This window comes from Tenrec ecaudatus, chromosome 8 (genome assembly GCF_050624435.1).
Source record: "Tenrec ecaudatus isolate mTenEca1 chromosome 8, mTenEca1.hap1, whole genome shotgun sequence".
Taxonomy (NCBI): domain Eukaryota; kingdom Metazoa; phylum Chordata; class Mammalia; order Afrosoricida; family Tenrecidae; genus Tenrec; species Tenrec ecaudatus.
In genome coordinates, this window is record NC_134537.1 from 41,929,030 (window position 1) to 41,953,875 (window position 24,846).

Genomic DNA, 24,846 nt, shown 5'->3' on the forward strand with positions numbered 1-24,846 from the left:
GTCTTAAGGAAAATAAGTAGTAGTTGCGTTCCTTTCGACAGGACAACGAGCTGCTTTGGGCCACAGACCACGCGTCTTCTTCTGGGTCCCCATCACAGTACCCCACCCCATATGTGGCACATCGTGAGCTCTCAGTCAGAGCTAATCTAATTGAGGAGCCACTGAACGAAGGCTGGCTACAAAAATTAGAACTTTGATCAGTAGAGTGGACAGAGTTAACCAAACTCACAGAACCACCTACTCTCTGCCAAATCAGACGGCGATAAAATGGTGAGACTCAAATTACTATCAAGTGACTATTGTTTGGAACAAATGAACACAGGTTTTAAAAGAAATTAACTTGGGGCTGTGTTCTCTCCTGCTTCATTAATCTATGAGTTCCTTATTTACCACAGCTGTGCAAGAGAGCTCATTCTGACTGCTGAAGACATCATCCCGGACGAAAGGGTCTGATTACCTAGAAATAAAAAGCATTCACACAACAGAGCATCACAGAAGGAAACAATTGTTCTGACAAACACAATGGGGGAAAGCATATCTTCATTTTCAAAACAGCAAAGGCAGATTCGACTAAAGAGGGATCCGAGAACGGATAAGCCATTTAAATATGAAAAATCAATGCTAGGCTCATCCCCTGTCCATTCAGCAGACTAATGTTTGTTGTTACGTGCTGAACATTGTTAGCAGCTGAAACTACTGAGTGTTTACTGAGCGTGTCCAATGTGCCTGGAACTGAGATGGCACTTCACTGGATTAGCTCATCTACAACCAGAGTTGAGATGGTTGTTATCCCTTTACACATGATGAAACTTCAGACTTAGAGAAGCTGAACATTTATGTGGTCAAGATAGGCGGTCAGATTTTGAATTTAGCCAGGTCTCTTTGACTTTAGAAGGTGTCCATTTAACCATTCCATCTCATGTATCTATTTTGAAGTAGGTCATGCTAGGGGTTAAGTAAACATAAATTTATTTAAGATAATTCTTCATATCAGGGTCAGTCAAAAAGGTTTGCTACTACATTCCAGGCCATGCAGGCATGAGTTTATTTAAGATGGAAATGTTCTAACCTGTCTCTGTAATTACTGGATAGTTGCAGACAAGGTTTTTCAGGGGGGTGCCCACCCACCCCAAAAGCTCCAATCCAAGCAGTGGCTTCTGCGGGATTAGGCAGAGTGGTTAGCTCAGAAGATTAGATCTTTTTGTTTAATAAACGATTCTTATGATCTATGGCTATGCTTAAAACAAAACAAACTTATCCTTGTATTTATTAAACTATCAAAATTTTAAATTCAAGTAGGTCTGTGACAATCAGGTATGTGGCTACATTGCTGGAGGAACGATCAAGGGGTTCATTCCTTTTGGATCTGTTGATTCAGTTTACCATCAAACTTGGGAGGTGTTGGACTATTATTTCCTTAAATGTAGTTCCTGCAGCGTTCTTTCTCCCCTCTCTCAGGGCCCCCATTGTACATGTGTTGGCAAGCTTGGCATTGCCCCGCAGATTTGAGAGACTCTCCCTTTCCCTCCCATCTTTCCTTTATGGTCTTTAAGTTGTGTGATTTCTGTTGACTTATCTTCACGTCCACGGACGCTTCTACCATCTCAAGCATGCTGGTGAGCCTATCTCGGTTTTTCATTTCTATTTTTGTGCTTCTTAACTCTTGAGTTTTTATTTATTTTATAGTTTCCGATGCCCTATCGGTATTCTCTATTTTTAAAGGCATGGCCATCATATTTTCCTTAAAGTGCTAACATTATAAACCAAACCAAGCTCCCTGCCATCAGTCCTTTCCCACCTATAGCAGCCCTGCAGAGCGAGAACAAATGGCCCTGTGGGCTTTCGAGGTCTGAAATCTTTACAGGAGCAGAAAGCCTCATCTTTCCCCCGTCGAGTGGCTAGTGGTTTCGAACTGATGACTTTGAAGTTAGCCACTCAACCCATAATGCAGAGCACTACCAGAGCTCCTGTACACAAATAGCTACCTTAAACTTTTTCTCTGCTAAATCAAACTTTGAACCTACCCAGGGTCAGCTGCTTTTTATTGTCTTTTCCCCAGAATTTGGGCCACTGTTCGTTTGTTTAGTTGTCTTTATGTATGCATTTTTGTTTTGTTTTGTTTCTCTGTTTTAGTAAATTGCCTGATTTTAAACGGCAGAATCTGTCTTCACTGTGGTTGGTGGCTGCTAATATCTCTGTTATTTCTTTTGCCTGGCTTCCTGGGAGTCGCCCCTGTGTTTGGATTTGACCTATAAGCTCCCATCCTCTGCCGATGGTTCTGGGTGTGAGCCGGGGAGAACGGCAAAGAAAGATCTCCTCCAGTCTCCCCTAGCTTCTACTTTCCCCTCAGGCTCCCCAGGTGTGACTATAGTATCCTAGGCAGCCGGGGAACTGTGGGGAAGCTATCTAATCCTTCTACGGCTCTCCCACTTTCAGCTTCACCCCATTAACTTTCTAACTGGTGTCCAGGGCATGCCCCCACTGGGCCCGCAACGGCAGGTTAGCAAAGGTTTATTTTCGACTATGTTCTTCATCTTTAGCTTATAAAGCCACCGGTTTTTGCCTCCTGCCTCAAACTGAGATCGTCCCCACTGGCAGCAAATTCCTAGTTTCTGACCAGTCCCTCATGGGCTGATTGAGGTGGGACAGTGACCGAAGCAGCCCAGGCACGAGAGCCACAGGTTCTCACTGGTCTGACCCTCAGCGCTAGCAGTTTTTCCATCATAAACACTTGTCAATTTGTTTCTTTCCTTTGGGAAATTTCCAGTACTTAGAAATGGCTGTTTTTGACCACTCTGAGTGGTTTTATACTTCTTTTATGAGTGTGTATGGAGAAGATTTGCTGTCATTTCCAGAACCTGTCTTTCTGGTATTCCTTCTAGAAAATGATTGTTTTCAAGATATAATAAGACATATAAAGTTGTTGAATTGCTTTAACTTAGTAAATATATTCAAGAAATTCTATTTGAAAAATAAAAAATCACACTCCAAACCAAACAGCGCTAAAGTTGTCATAGCCCCGAGGCGTGTGCTCAAAGCCAGACTCATTGCTGGGGGGTCGATCCCGCCTCATGGCCCATTGCTGTTGCTGTTAGTGCCTTTCCATTGCCCCTCAAATCAGGGAGCCTCATGCATCACAGAGCAGAGCGCTCCCAAAGAGTTTCCATGGCAACAGATCACGAGGCACATCTGCCATGGAGCCGCTCAGGGGCTGCGAACTGCCTATCTTTTGGTTAGCAGCGCATCACAAACTGTACCATCCAAACACCTTTGGTGTAAGTTAGAGCTGACCTCAGTGCTCCACATGTAGAAAGCGAGTCAGCGAATCGGAGCGTCGACACGATGAAGTACTGTATCGTAGAGCAGTGAGCTTGGCTGGACACGGCCTCTGCACATACTGTTTGCACATACCGATGAAGATGATTTGTTCCGATAAAGATACAGAGTGGATTTTCAGAGATGATTTACTAGTTAAGTGATTTTTCTATTAAAAGTACTTAAATCATTATGGAAACATCTTGAAGCAGCTATTTCAGTCCCTGTGGTGTTTAAGTGTTTATATCTGCATGGGTTTTGTGAACACAAACCTACTAGTCATGCCACTGGATTTTAAAAGATAGCGTCATGCATCATGTTTATTATATGTTCATGCTTTAGCATGTCTTATGTATAGCCCGAGGTGCCTGGCAGGGCAGCAGTGAGGCACTCGGCTGCTAACCCAAAGGTTGGGGATTCGGACCCACCAGTGGGCGTCTAGGAGAAAGGATTTGCTCTTAGAAAGATGGCTGCCCAGGGAATTCTCTGGGCTGCTCAACGCTGTCACGTGGGACCACTGTGTTCAAAAGGGACTCGACACACGTGCCTTATACGTGGGGTTGCCGTGAGTTACGATCAACTCCTTGGCAACAAATATGGCGTTTTGTTGGTGTGCTTTAAGTACATGCTCTGCTTTGTGACTACCGGCTCCACAAAGTAGCTCCCCCTACTTATGACTCCCCGGTATTTCTAGCATGCATATTCCCCCATCAGGGCCCCAAGAATATCAAACTTGCTTCTTCCGGGAAGGCTAGCTGTTCAGAGGTAGGAGTAATTGCCTGCCTGGGTTGCAGACAGCTTCACTTTTCTCCCTCAGAGTGGCTGGTGGGTGTGAACTCCTGCCTCCGCGGTTAGTGGCCCATCACCCAGGGATCCTTAAGTTGGGTAAGAAGGTCGTAACAATGGGAAGGCGGACGATGGGAAGCACAAATGTGCTAGAGCCCATGGACTGAAGGTCGTCTGTATATCAAGAATAATTGGGGTGGGAGCCAACTGGACAGATGAGCGGAAAGAAGATGGTGATGAATGGAGACATCGTCACGAAGACCTGCCATCCGGATTCGACAGGAGGTGAAGGTTACTCAAAGGGGCCCTGGTGGTGTAGTGGTTACACAGTGCACTCTGAACAGCAAGGTCAGCGGTTTGAAACCCCCAGCTGCTCCTGGGGAGAAAGGCAGGGCTTTCTACTCCTGTAAAGAGGTCCAGCAATGAACAGGAGCAGTGCTACCCTGTCCCACAGGGTCACTGTGGGCTGGTCTCTCCACTCGGTGGCAGTGAATCTGAGGTTTGGGGGAAGTTAATATCCTACATTAACTACATCTGTGAATGGAAGAAATGGAGTGAAAGCGTTTAGCTGGCAATTCCAAAGGGCAGCTTGAGAGGACAAAGTATTATAACGAAATGTCAAAGATCCAGAGAGAAATGCAAAAGAGAGAAACATGCTCAGTATTTCTCAAGCTGAAAGCAGGGAAGAGAAATGGACAAAACCTTGAGTGATACAAGGACCATCAAGAGAAGCTAGAACTGAAGAATTGGTTGATATTCTTCCATTTCTAGAGGTAGCAGCTGAACAAGAACTGTTGCCATTGAAGGAAGAAGTCCAAGCTGCACTGAGGGCATTGTCCAAAAACAAGGCTCCCGGAACTGATGGGAGACTGCAATCTGATGCATCTCTGGAAGCACTCACTGCCAAGAGAGGTGGAAAATCTCTCCCAGCCCACTGACTGCAAAAGATCTGCATTTGTCCCCTTTCCAAAGAAAGATGACACAATGGATTGCAGGAATTATCCAACAATATCATTAATACCACACACTCACACAAGTAAAATTTTGCTTAAGATAATTTAAAAATAGTAGCAGCAGTACATTTTAAGGAAGCTGCCAGAAATTCAAGTCAGATTCAGAACATGTGGAAATGCGGTCATTGCTGATAGCAGATGGATCTTAGCGAAAGGCAGAGAATACCAGAAAATGGTTACTTATGCTTTATTGACTATAGAAAGGCACTCAGTTGTGTGGCTCGTAACAGACTGTCCAGTGTATTGAGAAGAATAGAAATTCCGGAACATTTCATTGTGCTCGTGTGGAACCTGTACATCAATCATCAGCTGCACAAACAGAAGATGAGGATTCTACATGGTTTAATATCCAGAAAACCGTGTGTCAGGTCGAATCCTTCACCATACTTAATCTAGATACTAAGCACATCATCAGAGAAGCTAGGCTGTATGAAGAAAACATGGCATTAGGATTGATATGGAGATGATGCGACCTTGCCTTTTGAAAGCGAAAGAATTGGAAGCACCTCTGAACATGTAGAGACCAAATCCCTCATCACTGGGCCAATAGACAACATCACAATAAATGGAAATTACACTGAAGTTGTCCAAGATTTCACTTTGCTTGGGTCCACAATTACTGCTCATGGAAGCAGCAGGAATCATGTACCATGTTCTCCCTGCTGCACAAGACCCGCTTAACGCGCGCTAAAGGGCAACGATGTCACTTGGAAGACGTAGATGGGAATGACTCAAGTCACAGTATTTTCAGTCACCTCATGAGCATGTAAAAGCTGGGCAAGGAAGAAGGCAGACAGCAGGGAAGTTGATGTATTTGAATTATGTTGACAAACAGTGTTGAAGGCATCATAGACTAGACTTCTCGACGTACAGAACAAACCTGTCTCAGGAGGAAGGCAGTCAGAATATTCCTTAGACCTGGAGAAAGCGAGACACTGCCTCATGTACTTTGAGTATTTTATCGGGAGGGACCAGTACTGGAAAGGGGTATCACACGTGGTTAAGTAGAGGGAGACTTGAATAATGGGGATCGGCACGGTGGCTGCAACAGTGCGCTCACGCATCACAACAGTTGTGAAGACGGCACAGGGCTGGGAGAAGTCACTGGGAGTCTGAACCAAGTGGACGGAACCTGACACCAGCAGCGCAGTTACAGGAACAGCCTCTGGGGCTATAATGGCCCACACGCTTGCTTCTTCCTGAGTGACAGCTCAAAATCGCCCACAGGCACCTTGGAAGACAGGGCTGGCCATCGACTTCTGAGGGCCAGCGATGGAAAACCCCAGTGGCGTGTCCTTCTATCCGGGCATGTACAGCTGTCTAGAGGACAACTGGGTTTTGTTTGTTTGTTTGTTGGAAAGGGTACCGGAAGAGACGAGCCTCAAGCGTGGCTCAGGACACTGACGGTCATTAGAAGAAAAGGTGGTTGGAGTTAGGGTTTCAAGGACCCGCGAGACTGCTGGCCCTGGCGGGTTAGGCCTTGGGCTGCTGATCGCAGGTGAGTGACTTAAACCCGCGAGCGGCCCCATGGCAGAGCGATGAAGTTGTCTGCATCCCTAAAGATGTACAGTCTTAGAAGCGCCTCTTATGGAGGCGTTTGCCTTGAGTCACACTCCATAGCGATGCGTTCTGAGAGCACGAAATATCACATGGAAGTCACCATGGCTCATGAAGACTGATGATGGAGTTGTGATAGGGATGGAGAACTCGAGTGATGCAGGGAAGAGCTGGGGAGGAAGCAGGAAGTGACAGAGAATTGTGGTGAGAATGGGTGGTGTGGGAAAGAATGCAAATGCCACACACGTTCAAGGACTTCCGTTGAAAAGCCACAGAGACCAGAAAGGATGGAGACTTGGACTAAGCGTGCTTCGCGAGTCCTTCGGGCCAAACCCTAGGCTCAGGACACACTCACGGGCCCTGCCCTCATGACGTACATGATCCGCGGCAATAGAGACATGTAAATAAATACACAATTACCAATAATGGCAAATATCTCGAAGGAAAGGAAATGGGTCACACCCCAAGAGTCGTGACAGGAGGGAATGCATTTAGATTTCCCTGACAGGTCATTCTAGAGCTGAGCCCTGAGGGATGAATTGGAGATCAGCCCTGAGGAGTCCAGGTACACTCCAGAGATCAACAATTCTCAGGGGCTGGGCTTGGAGCGAATCAGACTAGTTTAGGGCAGGGATTGAAGCAGGCAGGGCCTTCGGGCAGAAGAGCTGGCATATGAAGGCCATGTGGCTGAAACCAAAAGTTGGTATTGGAAAAGTGAGAAAAGGTTAGGGAGCCAATGACCACATTCCTTCTGTGAACGCCTGAGGCGTAGAGCAAAGTGTATTCAACATTCTTTATGAAGCACCATGACTAGGCCTCAAGGTGATTAGGCCAGATTGTGAATTGATACGCAAGTCTGTTGTTAAATGGAGAAATGCTGCAGTTGGCTAGAAACTGGGGAGGGAGACTGCGTAGAGCAGAGCCTGGCCTGGTTCTGAGAAGGAGTTGATGCCTGAGCTCCTGGAGGCAAGATCTTCCATGGTTTCTTTGCCTATCCCTTGCCCCTCAGCCATCTCCCCTTCCAGAGGAATGCACCAGAAGGAGCTGTGCTCCTTGCCTCTCTCTCCTTTCTTCAGCTTCCTGGGACACCCGGGCTCACCTTCAGGGTCAAGGTGGCAAAGCTCACCCAACAGCAGACAAAAGGCAGCCTGATCCAGCCGTCCCGTGGACCCACTTGAGAGTCAATATTACTACATGCCCACCTCTTCCATTCTCCCCACTTACATCTAAGAAAGAAGGGAAGTCTTCACTTCTGGGGTTTTCCAGGCACCTGATCGAGAGAGGTGCAGTGGGTATCAGAGGGGCTTCCATTGCCACCCTGCGCTCCCATCCCTTTTCTTCCTCAGGCGACCAGACGCGCCTCTCCCTCCTCTCTAAGAGCAAGCACACAGAGCTGTGTTTTAGGCTGAGTTACAAAATCACGGAGGAGGAACTCGTAGGTATTTGCTTATCCAAAGAGAAGGGGGGTTGGCAGCAGTCTGGTAACTAAGCATTTAGCTCACTTCTCTTTTAGATTTCCTCCTCCGGTCCAGCCTCCAGGAACAAGCTGTCCGCGGGAAATCAACTTCTTTCTACACCCGCCTTTGCAATCCCTGGGTCTCCCTGCTGGGGGTGAGTAACTTCATCTTGATCTCGGTTTCCCCGGGACATCATTCCGGTGCACATCCAAGTGGAGACAGACAGTCAGGATCTGGGGTTAGGGTGCACGGAGAGGCTGTTTAATGAGGACCAACGTGACCTTATTGCCTTGTACATTAGACTAGAGATGAGGCTCTAGAGCAGGGGTGCCCCACTTTCAGCATGCGAGCTACTTATGATCAAGTCAAAATGATCCACCAACTACAACAATGCAGAACATATATTTATTACATTTACTCATAAATGCATTGAGAATTCTTTATATGTACAATGCATGTTTATGTGCCTTGCATAACCGCATGAGTCCATATTGCACAACACAACACAATTAACTATGTACATTTTTTGTCATGACCCGAGTTTACTCGGATGACCTGCACTGAACGGAATGAGCCAGGGATGCATAGTCCAGACAGGAGCTGCTGACAGGCAGCCTCAAGCACACTTCCCAATGATCATCAGTCGTGGTGGAGCGGCACTTGGACTTAATGATCTTTCTGTGGGAAAAGGCTGACTCACATGAATAAGTAGAGCCGAATAATGCAGTCAAGGGGGTAGCACATCTTCTCATGCTTGGGTACTTTCCCTCTGCGAGTAAGTTCCAGAACTGTTCATGCGCTCTGGACCTCAGCTGAGTGTCAGCTCGTAGTGTCAAAATCCCCCAGTCCGTATGAAAGTGATACGTTTTTGTCTTCTTACTTGGTCCAGCTCCCCCACTCATTTTAATACCCTTTCTTACGTTTAAGAGGGCAAAAAACAAGGTCTAAAAATTGGCGATAACTTAGCTTGTCAGTTTTGCTGCACTTAGTGCAGTTGTTGGTGCCTGTGTTTGACACCTAAGATTGCATCTGATTGGCTGTGCTGTGTACCAATTAAGTGACGGGATTGCTGATAGGCTTATGTCTATTTTTTAATGCCATGTAATCTACCCAACTACATTTGGGATCGACTAGTAGATTACGATCGACATACTGAGCACCCTGCTCTAGATGGTAAGAGCACATTTAGTGAGCCACTTCCTTTCCTCAAGGATTTGATTTTAAAACAGCTCTTTTTCTGTGATGAACTGGGAGTCACTAAATCCCTGTGAGTAAAAAACTAGCGTGCTTTGCTGCTAATGTGTTTCTTACCCGGAGGGGTGGGACAAGGACCCAGGATAGTCGGCTATTGATAGTTTTCATTAAAGCATTGTATTTGGAGAGGTTGTACTCTCAAAGCCTGGTTCAGTGAATTTGTCCGTTTGGTTTGCTTTAATTCTGAGTGAACTTCGGTGACTCAGACTTCAGGGATCAGAGGCTGACCAGAGGGACTTCTGTTTCTTAGGGCCCCAGCCTTGTGGCTTTGTTGCCCACAAGGAAAACCCTTCCGTGTTTGTCCTTCCTACTGTTTCCACAGGTGCTGGGGTCCCTGCTGATCATGTTTGTGATCCAGTGGACCTACACGCTGGTGAACATGAGTGTCGCTGCCGTGTTATATTTCTACATCAGCCGAACCAGCCCAGGGCTCCACCTTGGTAAGCAGCTGGGCATTTTCTCTCCATCTACCTTCCTCCCATTTAGAGTTCATTGGCAAAGAAATGTTTTGAATGCCTATTAAATGTCAACACCGACTCACGTATGAACCTCATTTTCATACGAAGTCCAGGAGGGCCAAGGTGATAGCCACATAAACGACTTTGATATACAATAGTAAGAGACATAGGCTGTGAAAAGACAGAGGGAGGAAAACAGTTTAGTAAGACCAGGGGTGCAAGAGATTGCTTTCATCCGAGAGACTCAAGGATGCTTGAGGGGAGGACCTCACTTGCTCACTCATCCAACTAATCTTTATTGAATGCTGACTGGGCCAAGTATTATTCTAGCTGTTGGGGTTATGGCCACACACAAAACAAAATCCCAGGCACTTACCTTCAAGGATGGGGGAAGATTGATATTGAAAATAAATAAGTAAATCCATGTTGACTTCTGAAGGATGCTGGCTTTGGACATGTGGAAAGCGGGCAGGAGAAGGCATTCCAGAGGAAAGGGGCGGCAGAGGAAAAGTCCTACGGTGGTGTGGTAGTTACATCATCTGTTGTCAATCTGAGACTTACGAGTGAAGGGGTGGAGTCTAGCCTGTCAATCAGGTCCCAGCTTGATGACCTCATTCGGAGACGCTAGGGAGACAAATAGCTCGCTGGAGGCCGGACACATACTCCCTGCGAGACATTCTTGTTGAGAAGACACATGGAGCTATGCTAGGGCCCTGCAGCTGAAGGAGCCGCGTGGAGACCCCTGCCACTGCTGAGATGCTTCCACCATCACTGGATCCCCAAGACTTTCCACCCACTGTCCTGTGATCTTCCTGCGTCCGGTGCCATTGGGTGCGTTTTGTGAGTCTGAAGAGGACTTTTTAGATTAGTAATGGACATACGGGCTAATATCGGACTTAGAGACTTGGTCTGGACTGGGCTGGGATGGTTTCTCAATGTTCAACTGCTCTTGTATATAAAACTCTTATACACATATGAGTATCTATGAATTTGGTTCTCTAGTCTAGCCAGCCTAACACAAGTGGGAAAGTATAGGTTATGAACAGCATGCTGTCATTTGTAATGATAGGCTGGGCTGGTTAACTGTGGTTAAAATGCCAAGGAGACTATTGGCAATTGCCTAAGATGGGTATCAGGGACCCTTCAGAGAGGCCTGGGAGTGAAGTTGATGGACAGACGTCAGGTGTGAACTTCTTACACAGAATCAAACACCTGATGGAATGAGTCCTTAGGCCTGGGGGTGGGCGGGGGGGGGGGAGCTCAGAATCCTAGTGTTGGGAGACACCATGGTCAATGGGCCCAACTTACTTCACAAGGACATTTTTCTATATCCTTCTTTGTTGAGTATCCTGGGGTCTTGAAAGCTCATGAAAAGCCATCCAAGGTGCAAACAATCTCACCCCATTCGGAGGAAAGACGGTGATGGCAAGCAAATGACAAAGGGAAACAATTAGCCCAGAGGATGAACGAGCCATGCAACATTGGTCTTCAGAACGCTGAGATCAGCAGAACCAGGTGGTGTCAAACACTCTGAAGAGCATCACTTTGGAAGGTCCCGGGAGGAGTGTGAGGGAAATGTGGAAGAGCTCAAGGGCCTCAAACTCACAATACGTTCAAATAAACAAAGGCACAAGTCCAGAGGACTGCAGAAGCTGGAGGGAACGTGCATAGAAAAGCACTCTGTCCCTGGGGAGGGCAGGCTGAAGACAGCCTGCGCTTGGACTGGGCAGCAGAGAGCAGCATCCTGAGTAAGAAAGCGCAGCCACGTGAGTTCATTCATCTTTTTCTAATGAATGAAAACTCACACCTGCGGTAAGTTCGGTCCAGTGCTGAGAGAACACCTGGGCACTCTGACCTCAGCACTCTGGGCTACAGGCAAGCAGATCTAGAAATAAATATTAATTACTCTGCCCACTGCAGCTTAAAAGCACTCTTTGAAGGCGTGAACCTATTTCAAAGTAATTTAACCATATTCCAGAACAAGCCTCAAAAATACGTATATGGAGACAAACATATCAAGCGCTCCGCTCGATAGAATTGATATCATTTGGTATCTGGCCCAAATTGTTAAGTCATCAAAGAGGGAAAAGCTCATGTAAATGAGGAGGAAATAACAAGCGTTTCAAAATCCACATATTACACATAGGATTGAAAGCGTAAAGAAGAACCCACGTTGTAAAGCAGTTTGGCAGTGTATTTAAAAATTAGCTGTATTACTTGTATAATTCACTGTAGTTAATTGAATGGCAGCCAGATGCCCACACTCGGGTCATACTTACCTCGTGCTGATATAGCAGAAAGACCGACGTGGGCGGCTTTAACAAACAGAAGTCTTTTTCCTCACAGTTTGGGAGGTTCTGAGTTGGAATTTAGGTCTCTAGGTCCAGGGAGAGACTGTTTCTCTGTTGGCTCACAGTAGGAGGAAGGTCCGAGTCTCCTCTCAGAATCTGGGCCCAGTGTTCCCTGGAGATTTCCGTGTCTTGGCATCATTCTCCCCTTTCTCAGCATAGGAAACTTGGGTCCAAAGGGTGTGCTCTGCTCCACTGCCAATCCGCTGAGACTCATGGCCCAGCCAAGTTGACACATATGCTGAGGGGACGTAATTCCATCCATGACACCAGCCATTCTATTTTTAGGTAGTTACCTAGAGAACTGATGGCCCACCGTCCTACAAAAACATTACATGAATATTCATAGTTGCTTAATTTATAATGACCAAATCCTGGAAACAACCCAAATGCCCATCAACAGGTGGCTGGATAAGGACATCATTGTACATTCATCTAATGAAATACTTGTCGGCAATAGAGAAGAATAAACTGTTGGTAAATGCAATGTCATGTATTCATCTGAAAATTATGATTATGCTAAGTGAAAGAAACCAGATCAAAACAGTAAGTGGTATTGAAATCCCCTGATGTTTATTAATTAACCAGCTGAATTTAGCTTCTGCATTTCCCTGCGTATGCTTAACTACTCTTGTGCTGTTTTTTTCCCCCTGCCCGGCATGACTGGTTTTGAAATCATTAGTGACGGGCTATACAACCACACCCTAAGGGCTGCATACTTTGATGAGGTACCCTAAGGCTCACTTACGGACCTGCTGACTCCCCCTCCTGTAGTTTTCCGTTGCTTAAGCTTGTTATTTCTACCTTGGTTGTCCCCACCCGGAGCCAACAGATTCAAAATTTTGGTGTGCTGCTACCTGCACCCATCATGGACACCAGCAAGAAGTTCCCTTGCTGGTCTACCCCCCTAGTCAGCTTGTGTAGTTGTGACTGGACATGGAATCACCTCTCCCGCTCATGGTTTGTTGCTCTAGAAACCGGAGTGGTGCTTGGGGCCAAGGGGTTATGGACCACTAGCTGACTGACTCCCTGCCCCCCTCCAATAATGCTTTTTCATTCGATCCTTTTCGGTGCGCCCTGATGAATGTCGAGACCCGGATGTAGCAGGGTACGATTGCATTCATTTGTAATGATTGACAGGGAAAGCTACTCTGTAGTGGCAGCAGATCTTTGGATAGGGCCTAAAGGCAGAGATGTATGAAGGAAGTCGTATGAAGGGGCCTGAAGGAACTTCGCATGATGATGGATATGCTTATTATTTTGACTGTACTGATGGCTTCACAGGTGTATACATCTATCAGTGCTTATTAAATTGTACACTGTAAAGACATGGCATTCCACTTGTGTTAATTATGCCTAAGTAAAGCTGTCAGAAATATACAAAAGTCCCTGTCAACAAAACTCTGCCCTCATTCAAAATAAAGCAATTAATTTCAAGTCCTAACTAAGTCAGATAGTCCAGGCTGAATGAAGAAATGAATTTTCCTTCAAGTTAGAAGCAAGTTATTCAAGTTGTTCAAGTTAGAAGCATCCAATATATATTTCTGAAAGAGACACATTCTTCAAACATCTTGAGTCCCAAGTTTATTAAAAACAACACTTCATGCAATTGTAACACTAAGACGTCCTGATATAGCAAATTTCGTGGAAGGAATATGTTTTAATTAGTATGGGTCTAGTTAGGTTTTTTTTTCAGTGATGGATTCTGAGTTTCTTCAAAAGCACTCTGCCTTGGAAAATTTAAACCTATCTCAGAGGTTTAATTATTGGAAAGTGTGAAGTGGAATTTCAAGATAACCTCTATTTAAAATTTAGGTAATTTAGAATCTGAATGATTAAAAATAATCAAGTTTAGTCAATAAATTTTCTATGTAAATTTTCTCCTAACAATCTCTAAACATGAGGCAGCTTCAAAAAGTACCTGAAAAAAATCCATTTTCATTCCATCCCATTTTTTCCCATGAACTTTTTGAGCCCTCTCAAATGAGAGGAATCTTCTCTTTATAATTGCAAATATGAACATAAATCTAACATTTATTCTCCATCTAGACAGATCATTTTATAAGAATCCTAAATTATTCAAAATAAACGCGTTGCCAGCTGCATGCTGTTGACATTTGCCAATTCTAACATAAGCCTCTTAAATTAATGCTGGCGTCCTGACCATATGATATGTTGGACAGTGTCCAATTCATCCGCTTTTTAGCCACCAAAAATCGGCTGCCATTGGGTCAATTCCAACTTTTAGCCACCTTGTCTATGGTGGGGTGTCCAAGGCTGCCAATACTTATAGGAACAAGTAATGTCATCTTTCCCCTGCAGAGTGGCTGGTGGTCTTGAACCGCCAACCTTGAGGTTAGCTGTGCAGGATGCAGTCAGCGTATGTAATTTTGAAAAGCATTACATAAAATGATATTTGAGCTGGTATTTTAAAATTATGTATATATTTTTACATATAATTGGTTATTTAAAAAGCGTTCGCGTCAAAGGGATGGCAAACAGCAACAACAGTGTATAAATAAACAGATTCCAATCCATGTGTAAGATACTGGGATCATCACTTCAAACTTCACCTGGTAACATCGCTGCGTGTTGAGAGCTGTCTGACCCACGGGGCACTTGCTGAAAATCCCCGAGCACCAGCTCCTGTGAGACAGTGGGTCCCGGGGTTCAAGAATGCATGCCCCTTCTCCTCAAAGAGCGGCTGTAAGACGTGTGTTGAACATAGATCAGTGCGAGTGTCTAAGCAAAATATAATCACCATTAAAAAAAACACCTGAAGATTGAAGTTAGCAAGTCTTCTGGTCCTGTGTTCTTTTCCCAATAGCATTTGATCCACTTTCTTGGGATTTACCAGTTCAGAAACGAACTTTTGGAAAGAACACATGGGTGGATACAAGGTCCTTAAAGATTGCCATCAGGGAGTGTTGCGACGAAGACTGAACAGGAAACATGCTTGTGTTCATCCCCTGTGTGTGAGACGTCTATTTATCCTACGAGTACTAGCATTCTAGATGGGCCTGTAGACCCTTCATAAATACTTATGTGTATTTCTTCCCTTCAGGATCAGCCTCCAACTTCAGCTTTTTTGGATGGGCGAAGTCTCTTCTGATCCCCTCTTGCAGGTCTGTGCCAATCTGGGGTCATCACCCGGTGAATGAGTGCCCCAGGTTCGGGGAGGGGCTAAGGTTGCACGTGGGCCTGGGTTATGGTGAAAAAACCTGACGGCTGAGCACCCTGAGGAGAAGCAGACTTGGCGCCCCACTGCTGCCCATCACACCCAGCGGCAGCTTGTCAGGTGCTTCCTTCCCTGCTGCATGTCCGCGACGTCGCAGAGAAGGGCCTTCTTTAGAAGCTCAGGACTGAGGGAGAGCTCAGCTGTCCCTTGATGGCGCAGTGGGAGAGTTCTTGCACCCCACGCAGGAGACCTGAGTTCAGTTCCTGGCTCCGGCACAGTGCTCAGCCACCACCCTTCTGTCAGTGGAGGCTTGCACGCTGCTTGTGGCTGAACAGGTGTCAGCAGAGCTTCCTAGCTGTGAAGTCGGCTCTTCTGAAATGAATATAGTTACTTCAGCTTCCGTTGACTAGCGTTAGCGTGGTTTATCCTTCTACTCCCTTCACTTTTAATCTGGGGAAACCTGGTGGCTTCGTGGTTGTGCCATGAGGTCAGCAGTTGGAAACCACCAGCTACTCTGATGGAGAAAAATGGGACTATGTGCTCTTGTAAAGCGTTACAGGCTCAGAAATCCACAGGGTCAGTTCTACCCTGTCCCATACAGTCATCATGAGTCAGCATCCAGTCTATGGCAGAGTTTTTACTTTTAATCTATCTCTGTCTTCATATTTAAAATAGAGTTATTGTAGGTGACATATTGGGTCTTGTATTTTAAGCGCTGTAACAGCCCTTTAAAAATTTTCTATATAAATCATTCACATTGAAAGTGATTATCAATATAATTGGAGTAATATTGACTGCATTTATAATTGTTTTTATTCATTGCCCTGACTATTTTTGCCTTCCTTTTTTCCCCTGCCTTCTCTGGTTCTAATTGAGCATTTTACATGATTCAATTTTTCTCTCCTTTCTTAACATATCAATTAAATTTCTTTTAAAACATGTTTAGTGATTACCCTACATTTTCAATATACATTTACACCTCATCTAAATCCACTTTCAAATAACACCACATGACTTTCCAAGCAGTACAGATACCTTAAAGTCTTTTCGGTGTCTTCTCCTACACCTTAGGCTATAAAGAGAATTCACTTTACTTATCTCTGAGCTATGCTCATCAAAGAGATTGTTGCTAATATTATTTGAACACGCGTATCTGTTAGACCAGTGTTTCCCAAAGTGAGCAATACTTTGGGAAATAGATTGACTGTGGACAACATATTGCGTCTCGTGCCTCTGGGGCACGGGAATGAAAGCAGATACCGATATTTCACTCTGGATGATGGGCTCTGGTACAAATATTTTTTATTGCTAGGGTGTTGCTCACTGAATCTTTTTTTTTTTTTCCAGAAAAGGAGGCAGTAGTCCAAATGAATTTTGGGACCTATGTGTTAGAACAATTTTAAAGAAGAAAACTATTTTGTATCGCCTTCGCTGCTTTCTTCACACATAAACACACACACATGCAGGAAACCAAGTGTCTGACTTACATTATTTCTTTCTTTATAAAGACCTCCTTTTAAAATTTCTAGCAAGGCAGGTCTATTCATGACAAATCCCTTTAATTTTCAGTTCTCTGAAAAAGTGTTTAATTTTCCTTCACTGTTTAAAAAAATTTTCCATAGTTTTGTTGGATATGAGACTTCAGGTTGTTAGCTTTATTTTTGGTATTTCTCCCCACCCATCCCCCAATACTAAAATGTCATTCCACTCTTCTTTCTTGTATGCCTTCTGAAGACAAAACAAACTCACGGCCATTGAGGTGATGCCAACTCATAGCAACCCCATAGGACAGGGTAGAACTGCCCCCGTGAGTTTCTGAGACTAATGTTTTACGAAAGTAGAAAGCTCCATCTTTCTCCGGCAGAGTAACTGGTGGTTTCCAACGGCTGACCGTAAAGTTTGCAGCCCAATTCATAACCACTTTGCCACCTGGCTCCTATCTGAAGAGAAGTCTTAATGTACTTCCTACCTTGTTCTTCTGTAGGTCAGGTGGGTTTTTGTTTCATTTTAGTCTTCTTTCAACATTTTCTGTTTGTCTTTGATTTTTCTGCAGTCTGAGCACAATATACATATATCTAGAAGTTTTGGTATTTATTCTGTCTACTTAATTTTCTCTGATCTGTGACTTGGTGTAGGGTACTTATTTCAGGAAATCCTCAGCCATTTTTACTTAAAATATTTACGGTTTCTCTCTTGCTTCTTCTGGTATTCCCATTATGTGTATGTTAGACCTTATATTCCACATTCTTAAATAATCATGTTTGAATTTTTTCTTTCTCTCATTAGTTTTTTTCTCTGCTTTTCAGTTTTGGAAATTTCTGTTGACATCGCTTCAAACTCATTGATTCTTTCCTCAGCCTTGCCCAGTCTCCTACTGAATCCATAGCAAACTGCCTGTGTACATTACCATCTTTTTGGTTTCTGTTGTTTCCTTTTGATTCTCAGAACATCCATCTATGCTGTCCCTCCCTTCTTGCATATTTACATACTTTTCCCATTGAAGCCTTTAACATCTTAATCATAGTTTAAATTTCCAAAGGTCTTCCATATCTGAGTCTTGCTCTCATATTTGCTCTACTGAGACTCTTATTTTTTCCCTTTTCGTAAGCCTTTCAGTTACTTGTCGAAAGCCAGGCAAGATCTACCAGGGAGAAGGACCTGAGATAAATAGACTTTAATGTAATGTAATGCTTTATGTTTATCTGTCTAAGAGTTAGTCTGTGAATACTGTTTATCATAGCCATTGGTGTCAGAAGCAAAAGTGTTTTGTGATGTGAAGGGCTCCTTATTAAATAGAGTCTGAACCTTATCGTTATTTTCAGATGTCATATCCTGTTACCTTGTGATGTGATAGCAGAACAGTAAAGCAAGCTTTCTGTATCCCTCTGATAGAACTCAGACTGTTAGTTAGACTGTGCCTCGAAGCTGTGATCTCGATAAGGTTTGGTTTGGTTTTCCCCCTTCACCTTTAGGTGATACAGGAAAGGTACGTGGCACTGGAGTTGGATAGTCCCCTGACCCATGTTGAAGGACAAAAGGGCTTTCCATAAGTGACTGGTTGGTGTTGGGTGCCGTAAAGACAGGACCAACAAATAACTATCCCGGGGACAACCAAATGATCCTCTGCCATCCTTACAGTGGTTGTCTGAGCTCATTCTGTGTCATTCTGTCTCGTCAAAGGTCTTCTTTATGGCTGACCTACTTTACCAAGCATGGTGTCCTTCTCCTGGAACTGCTTCCACCTGATCATGTGTGCAAAGCACGTGAGACAGAGTCCCTCAGCCCTCGCTTCTGAGAAGCATTCTGTGCGTACTTCTTCCAAAGCAGATTTGTTTGTTCTTCTGGCAAGCCATGGGCTATTCAATATCCATTGCCAGCACCATGATTCAAAAACACCTGTTCTTTTCCAGCCTTTTCACCCATTGCCCCGCTGTTGCATGCCGGTGAGGCCGTTGCGGTGGCCTGCAGAATGACACGGTAAAGAGATCTTTGGCAGCAGATTTCCCCAAAGCAATAAGTAGTTTTATTTCTTGACTGTTGCTCCATGGGTGCTGGCTGTGGACCCCGATAAAAGAAACCCTTGACAACGTGAATATTTGCTCCATGTATCATGATGCCACTTACTAGTCCAATGGTGAGGATTTCTGTTCTTTTACATTGAGGTGTAATCCATGAAGACTGGAGCCTTTGATCTTCATCAGTAGCCCTCTTTGCTTTCAGCAGGCAATGTTGTGCCATCCGCATATTGCAAGTTGTTGATGAGTCTTTCCTCCATTCTGATACCAGATTCTTCTTTATATAGTTCAGCTTCTTGAATTATCTACTCCACACACAGACTGAATGAACATGGTGAAAGGATACAACCCTGACACACACCTTTCCGGATTTTAAACCATTTCATCTCCTCCTGTTTTGATAGAATAATTGCCTCCTGGTACATGCACAAGTTCTATATGTGGATGATTAAGTGTTCCGAAATTCCCAATCTTCTCAGTGCTGCTCATAGTTTATTATGATCTGCAGAGTCAAATGCTTTTACCTTTCAGTGAAACATCTCTCTGATATTCTCTGCTTCCAGCTAAGATCTGTCACATGCCGGCAGTGATGGTCCTTGGTCCACATCCTCGTTAGAATCTGGCTTAAATTTCTGGCAGCAACTTGTCGATGTACTGCTGCAATCATGTTTCAATTATCTTTAGAAAAGATTTGTTTACATGTGATATCGTTCTGTAAATTCTATAATCTGTTGGTTCACCTTTCTTTGGAATGGGCATAAATATGGATTTCTTCCTGTTGGGTGGCCGGTAGCCGTCATCCAAACTTCTTGGCATAGTGAATGAGTGCTTCTAGTGCTCCATCAGTTTGTCGAAACATTCCAGTTGTTATTCCATAAATTCCGGGAGCTTTGTTGTTGGCTAATGCCTTTAGTACACCTTGGAATTCTTTCAATTCCTTTGGTTCTTGCTCATCGCTACTTCTCAAAACAATGGAACGTCAACCAATTCTTTTTGGTACAGGGACTCCATCTTCATGTACTCCTTCCATTTTCTTTCAGTCCTTCATCACTCAATATATTGCTTGTAGAATCCTTCAATATTGCAACTCCAAGCTTGTTTTTTTCCCCTACAGTTCTTTCCATTTGGGAAATGCTGAGTGTGTTCTTTCCTTTAGGTTGTTGAACTTTAGGTCTGTTCACATTTCATGATAATACTTGTCTTCTCAAGCTGCCATTTAAAATATTCTGTTTAGCCCCTTTGCTGCACCATTTCTCCCCCTCCCTCTAGCTTCTCTACACTATTTTACATGGTCAGGCTCTGGGAAAGTAGTTTGTCTTGAGCAAAGACCTTTGCTAAGGAGAATGCTTTGGGCATATTTCAGAGTGCTTCCTTTTTCCTCCCCCTGCTGAAAGTATAGAAGATTTTTCTTTGATTTTCACAGCGACCACGATGGGAAAGTGTGGGAATTCTCCTACGGATGGTCCCCTGACGATTTGTATCTCTTAAGTGAGTCTGCACTCAATCTTAAACATTTATTCAGTGACCCCCCTATACATTCCTACCAGCCTTCACCTGCAGCTTCTGATGCTAGTGAGCTCGATTTCTCTGAAACCACCTGGCAATTCTGTGACCTCCATTCACTAATGGATCTAGGAAGAGTTTTTGATTTTTATTCTGCTCAGCTTTTTCTTGCTGTGAGAAAGGGAGTGTCCCTTTCCAAACTCTTGACATGTCATATCAGAAACCCAAAGTCCCAAATCTTTTGAAGACAAGTACTCGCAAGCACCACCTATCTATTCCAAATCATCTTCTCTCTCTACATATATATCTTCTATATTCCAAATTATCTTTGTGCTATAATTTGAAATGATGAAAAAGGAGCACAGACCATGGCAAGGAGGAAGGAGAGGAACCAGGGATCTGGATGCCAGAATGGGGAGAGTTGTGGGCGTAGGAGAGGGGTGGGGTTTGCAACTCCTGTCAACTGCTTGGTCTGCACTAGGGTGCAGTGACCTCTCAGTCTCCTTTCTAGTCTGTCACAAGGTTGAGTCAGTCAGGTCACAACTTGCCTGCACTAATCTTTAATCCTACTGCCTAGTCCTGAGAGGAAGTAGGGCGTGGAAGTTGGTTCCGGGTAGAAGTTGTCTACAGATCGCAAAGCTGTGGGTGGTGTGTGGGTGAGAGCATTTGGCCTTATCCGATTTGCAGGAATATTTTTAGCCATTCCAGATTTGAAGCCTAAATGGCTGTGGGAGGTCACCATCGCCCACTCTGTAATCTGAGTTCCTGGAATTTTACCCCTGAGCTCTCTGAAGTGCTGCTGGATAGAAAGAGGGATGTGCCCGGAGGAGATTATTCTTAGAAAAGGACTGTTCTTTTGTTGGAGTACCACTCAGTCCACACCATTCATGGAAAATTATCCGACTCTGCAGACTTGTGAGCTAAGTGTTAGAAGCCTCCGCTGAGCCATGATCCAATTTGCAGGCTTCACTGTAGTTTGCGGTGAGTTTTCAGCAGAGTGGAAGGGAGCAAGAAGCAGTGGTTGGTGTGAAAATAGAAACGGATAGTTGTGCTCTCTCTTTTGTACTTTTGACTCCCCTCCCACACCCCCAATGATAACTCATTGTGCCATCCAAAACCAAAGTAAAACAATATGTAGAATGTGCTTGAGCCAAGGAATCTGGCAGTGCCACTTACTGTTTGGAGCCCTCGTGGGGACATGGTCACATGTTGGGCTGCTAACCACAAGGTCAGCAGTTTGAAACCACCAACTGCTCCACAGGAGAAAGCTGTGGCTTTCTATTCTCAGCAAGAGTGCCAGTCTCAGGAACTCACAGGGGCAGGTCTACCCTGTCCCATAGGGTCACTGTACCCCAGGATGGACCCAGGGGCCGGGAGCCACGTCTTCAGTTACACTTTCAGAAGGCTTGCTTTCCTGAAGCGCGGTCCTGCTCCAGGAAGGGCCCGTGGATACTGTCTCCCTGAGCTCAATGGGTGCCAGGGTCCGTGGATACTGTCTCCCTGAGCTCAATGGGTACCAGGGTTTTTTCTTTTAAAACAGGCATTTGCAAAAACAAAAAGGTGTTGGCCCCAAAGCACTTATATGTTGAGGGGTTGTGCCTGCCCCACGCCTTTTCAACCTCACTTAGGAAAATTAAACTTTATAGAAGCGACTCCGACTCTCAAAAAACTAAAAAACAAAGAAACAAACCCTAATCTGAATAATTCAGATCAGCTGCCATCACTGGCTGGAACACTTTGGTCACGTGGTCTGAACTTTGATCCCACTTGAACTTGTTTTGCCAGAAAGCCAGGTGTAGCTCTCTGCATCATTTCTCCAGATTTGTAACATTTCTATCTCTCCAATGTAGTCTTTATTTAAACAACTGAGCCTTACTCCTAGCAAAGGAGATGGCTCTTGTAGAGTAATGTTGAAGAGGAAACCCAGGCCTAAGTTATGATCCACGCACCTTACATCCGCTATAGGAGCATGTGGTTCCTGTCCGTGTTGAGAAGCTGAGACCATGGCACTGCCAGCCGCGTACAGATGCCCCAAATCCCAGCTGCTCTGGCCCTGGGTTGTCGCGCCGGCTGGTGTCTAAAGCCTCTGCCGTGTACCTCTCGGCTGCTTGCTGACCTCGCCTCTGGAGATCATTCCCCTTCCACTTTCTTCTCAATGAGCCACGCAGAAGGTCTCTCTCTCGGGCGCTGTTCAAGCGTTCAGGTTCCTCATGTCTGCGCCTCACTTGACAAAAAGCAGAGACAAGCTCCGGCGCCGGGCATGAGGCGGCTTGGAAAGCAACAGCTTGTTTCCCCAAGTGTGTGTGGGGAGGTATTTCCTATTAGGTGTGCACCTTTTATACTCCTCTGTTAAAGAAAGACAAATGGTCTCTGCCTCTTTTCTGTTTCTCGGTGGCACTCGGTTCTGAATTGGACTTTTGGTGTTGATCTGGGTGAGCACGCACAGGCGGAGCATGCACACCTCCGTCAAGTTCTGCTTGGGCAGCTCAGCCCCCTCGGTTTCATCCCTCCTGGCGTGTCCCCATTCTCCCTCTCAGATCCTCCCAGCCCCAAACTTCTCCTCCGTGATATCAGGGTTGCTGCTGACAGTTGAATCCCCTGTCGATACTTCCTTTAAAGTATGTCATGCCCATAGCGACGATTCTTTAATTTACTTTAAAGATGACTTCGGAGTAGAAGTATGTTCTCTTACTCGGAGTTCCTAAAATGTGTGCAGGCACCTCTCAACAATGGTGTTGTAAACATTTCCAAACCAAACTCACTGCCGTCGAGCCGCTTCGGACTCACAGCGACCCCATCAGTCAGAGTAGAACTGCCCCTGTGGGTTTGTCTCTTCTTAAGGGAGTAGAAAGCCGCCTCTTTCTCCCATGGAGCGGCTGGTGGTTTCCAACGGCTGAACTCATGAGCCACTACCCCACCAGGCCCCTCCCCAGACATTTAGCTGCACGGAAAATAGCTACCACCCATTTCTGCACGCCATTCCCCCGCCCGGAGTAGACTCCATTTCACTGTCCAGCCCATGTTCGCTCCTCCTAACGGTCCTGTGTTTCTCACTGAAGGGTCCTGCGACCCCCCCAGGACCAGATCGTGTTGGCGCCAGCGCTGGCGAGGGTTGACATGGAGATGACTCAGCTAACCCAGGAGAATGCCGACTTCGCCTCTCGGGATCGCTGCCACCACTCTTCCTTCGTGAGTCGGGGACAACTGATGGCTCAGTATTAGGGGCAGCCCTGGGCCTTCCTGTCCTGGAGCTGTGTGCAGAGAGGAGCGGACCCCCAAACCTTGGAAGAGCTGCTTCTCTTCACTAAGAAGCTTGAGGAACTGCCCTCCAATTGCTGCTTTGACCATGGCAACCCAGATGCTGGTCTGTGGCCCCAACTCTGACTCAGGGCGACCAAGGGATAGCCATGGCCTCCGCCCCATGGCTCACAATCCAAAGGGCTCCAAGGGGTTACTGAGCCTAAGAGATCCAGAACCAGATTGCTCTGAAGGCCACTATAAATGGTGATTTTTTTTCATGTAATCGTATTATTTATTTAGTTCTTGAATAAATAATGCATTTGCCTGGATGGGTTCACAATCCCAAAGTGTAAACATCTGTGAGTATACAAGGGGGCTTAAAGAACTTAGTAGAGAAATTCCATTATCTCCTCACTTCATTTTTTCATGAACTTTTAAAATTCTCTCATAAAATGAAAAGCCTTCCTGGTTACCCATCTGCTCAGTCCCCATCTCCTGCCCTAGAGGTAATAATTACTGGTTTTAGTTTTCTGATATCTAAGCCTATCAGTTCTTTATGCATGTACAAACATACAGTAAGATTGTGCGTTATCGCTCCTTTTAAATATACAAATGGAGCATACAATACACATGTTCTGTAATTGCCTTTTGGCCTTAATAGTAAGCCTTGAAGATGTTTTCATATCAATGCACATTTCATTTCCTTAGGATTTTCCCATGTAGGAGTACGCTGTAATTTATCTCACCAGCTCTCCAATGATAGGCATTTGAATTGCTACCAATCTTTTGTGATTCCAACCAGTTGTGCCGTGAATAATTTCGCACACAGATGCAAGTGTGTAGGTTAAACTCTTAAAAGCAGGAGGAAGAAATGCATCAACACTTCCATCCAATTCTTAGCTACTCTGGTCGGATGAGGGTCTTTTCAACTAAAAAGCTAAATGAACAACGTTTCCCAATGGTGACAAGCGTTTTTTAAAGTATTTGAGGTCCCCAACCCCCTGGGCACCTTTGCTGCTGTTTGGCACAGTGAATGCCTCCAAGGAGAGCTCCCTGTGTCTCCCGTGTGGCACTTGGGACAAGCATCCCATATGGGTTGTGGGTTGGCTTCTCCCAGGTTAATGCCACCTCCGTGCATTCTGCACTCCACTCTGCCTCAGAGGAAAGCACTGTTGAGCCGTTTCCAACCTCCTCCTTCTCTATGGTGGTTGTTAGGTACCGT

General features: G+C 45.1%; 1 protein-coding gene across 1 annotated transcript in view; it reads left to right on the forward strand.

The window, feature by feature from the left end:
* SLC12A8 (solute carrier family 12 member 8) overlaps positions 1–23,884 on the forward strand; it is a 160,961-nt gene extending 137,077 nt beyond the window's left edge. Inside the window, exons 10-13 of the mRNA XM_075557165.1 lie at positions 8,185–8,282; positions 9,705–9,822; positions 15,253–15,313; positions 23,444–23,884. Of these exons, the coding sequence (XP_075413280.1) occupies positions 8,185–8,282; positions 9,705–9,822; positions 15,253–15,313; positions 23,444–23,606 (440 nt within the window). The 3' untranslated portion in view covers positions 23,607–23,884. The remainder of the gene's footprint in view (positions 1–8,184; positions 8,283–9,704; positions 9,823–15,252; positions 15,314–23,443) is intronic.
* Positions 23,885–24,846: the final 962 nt, after the last annotated feature.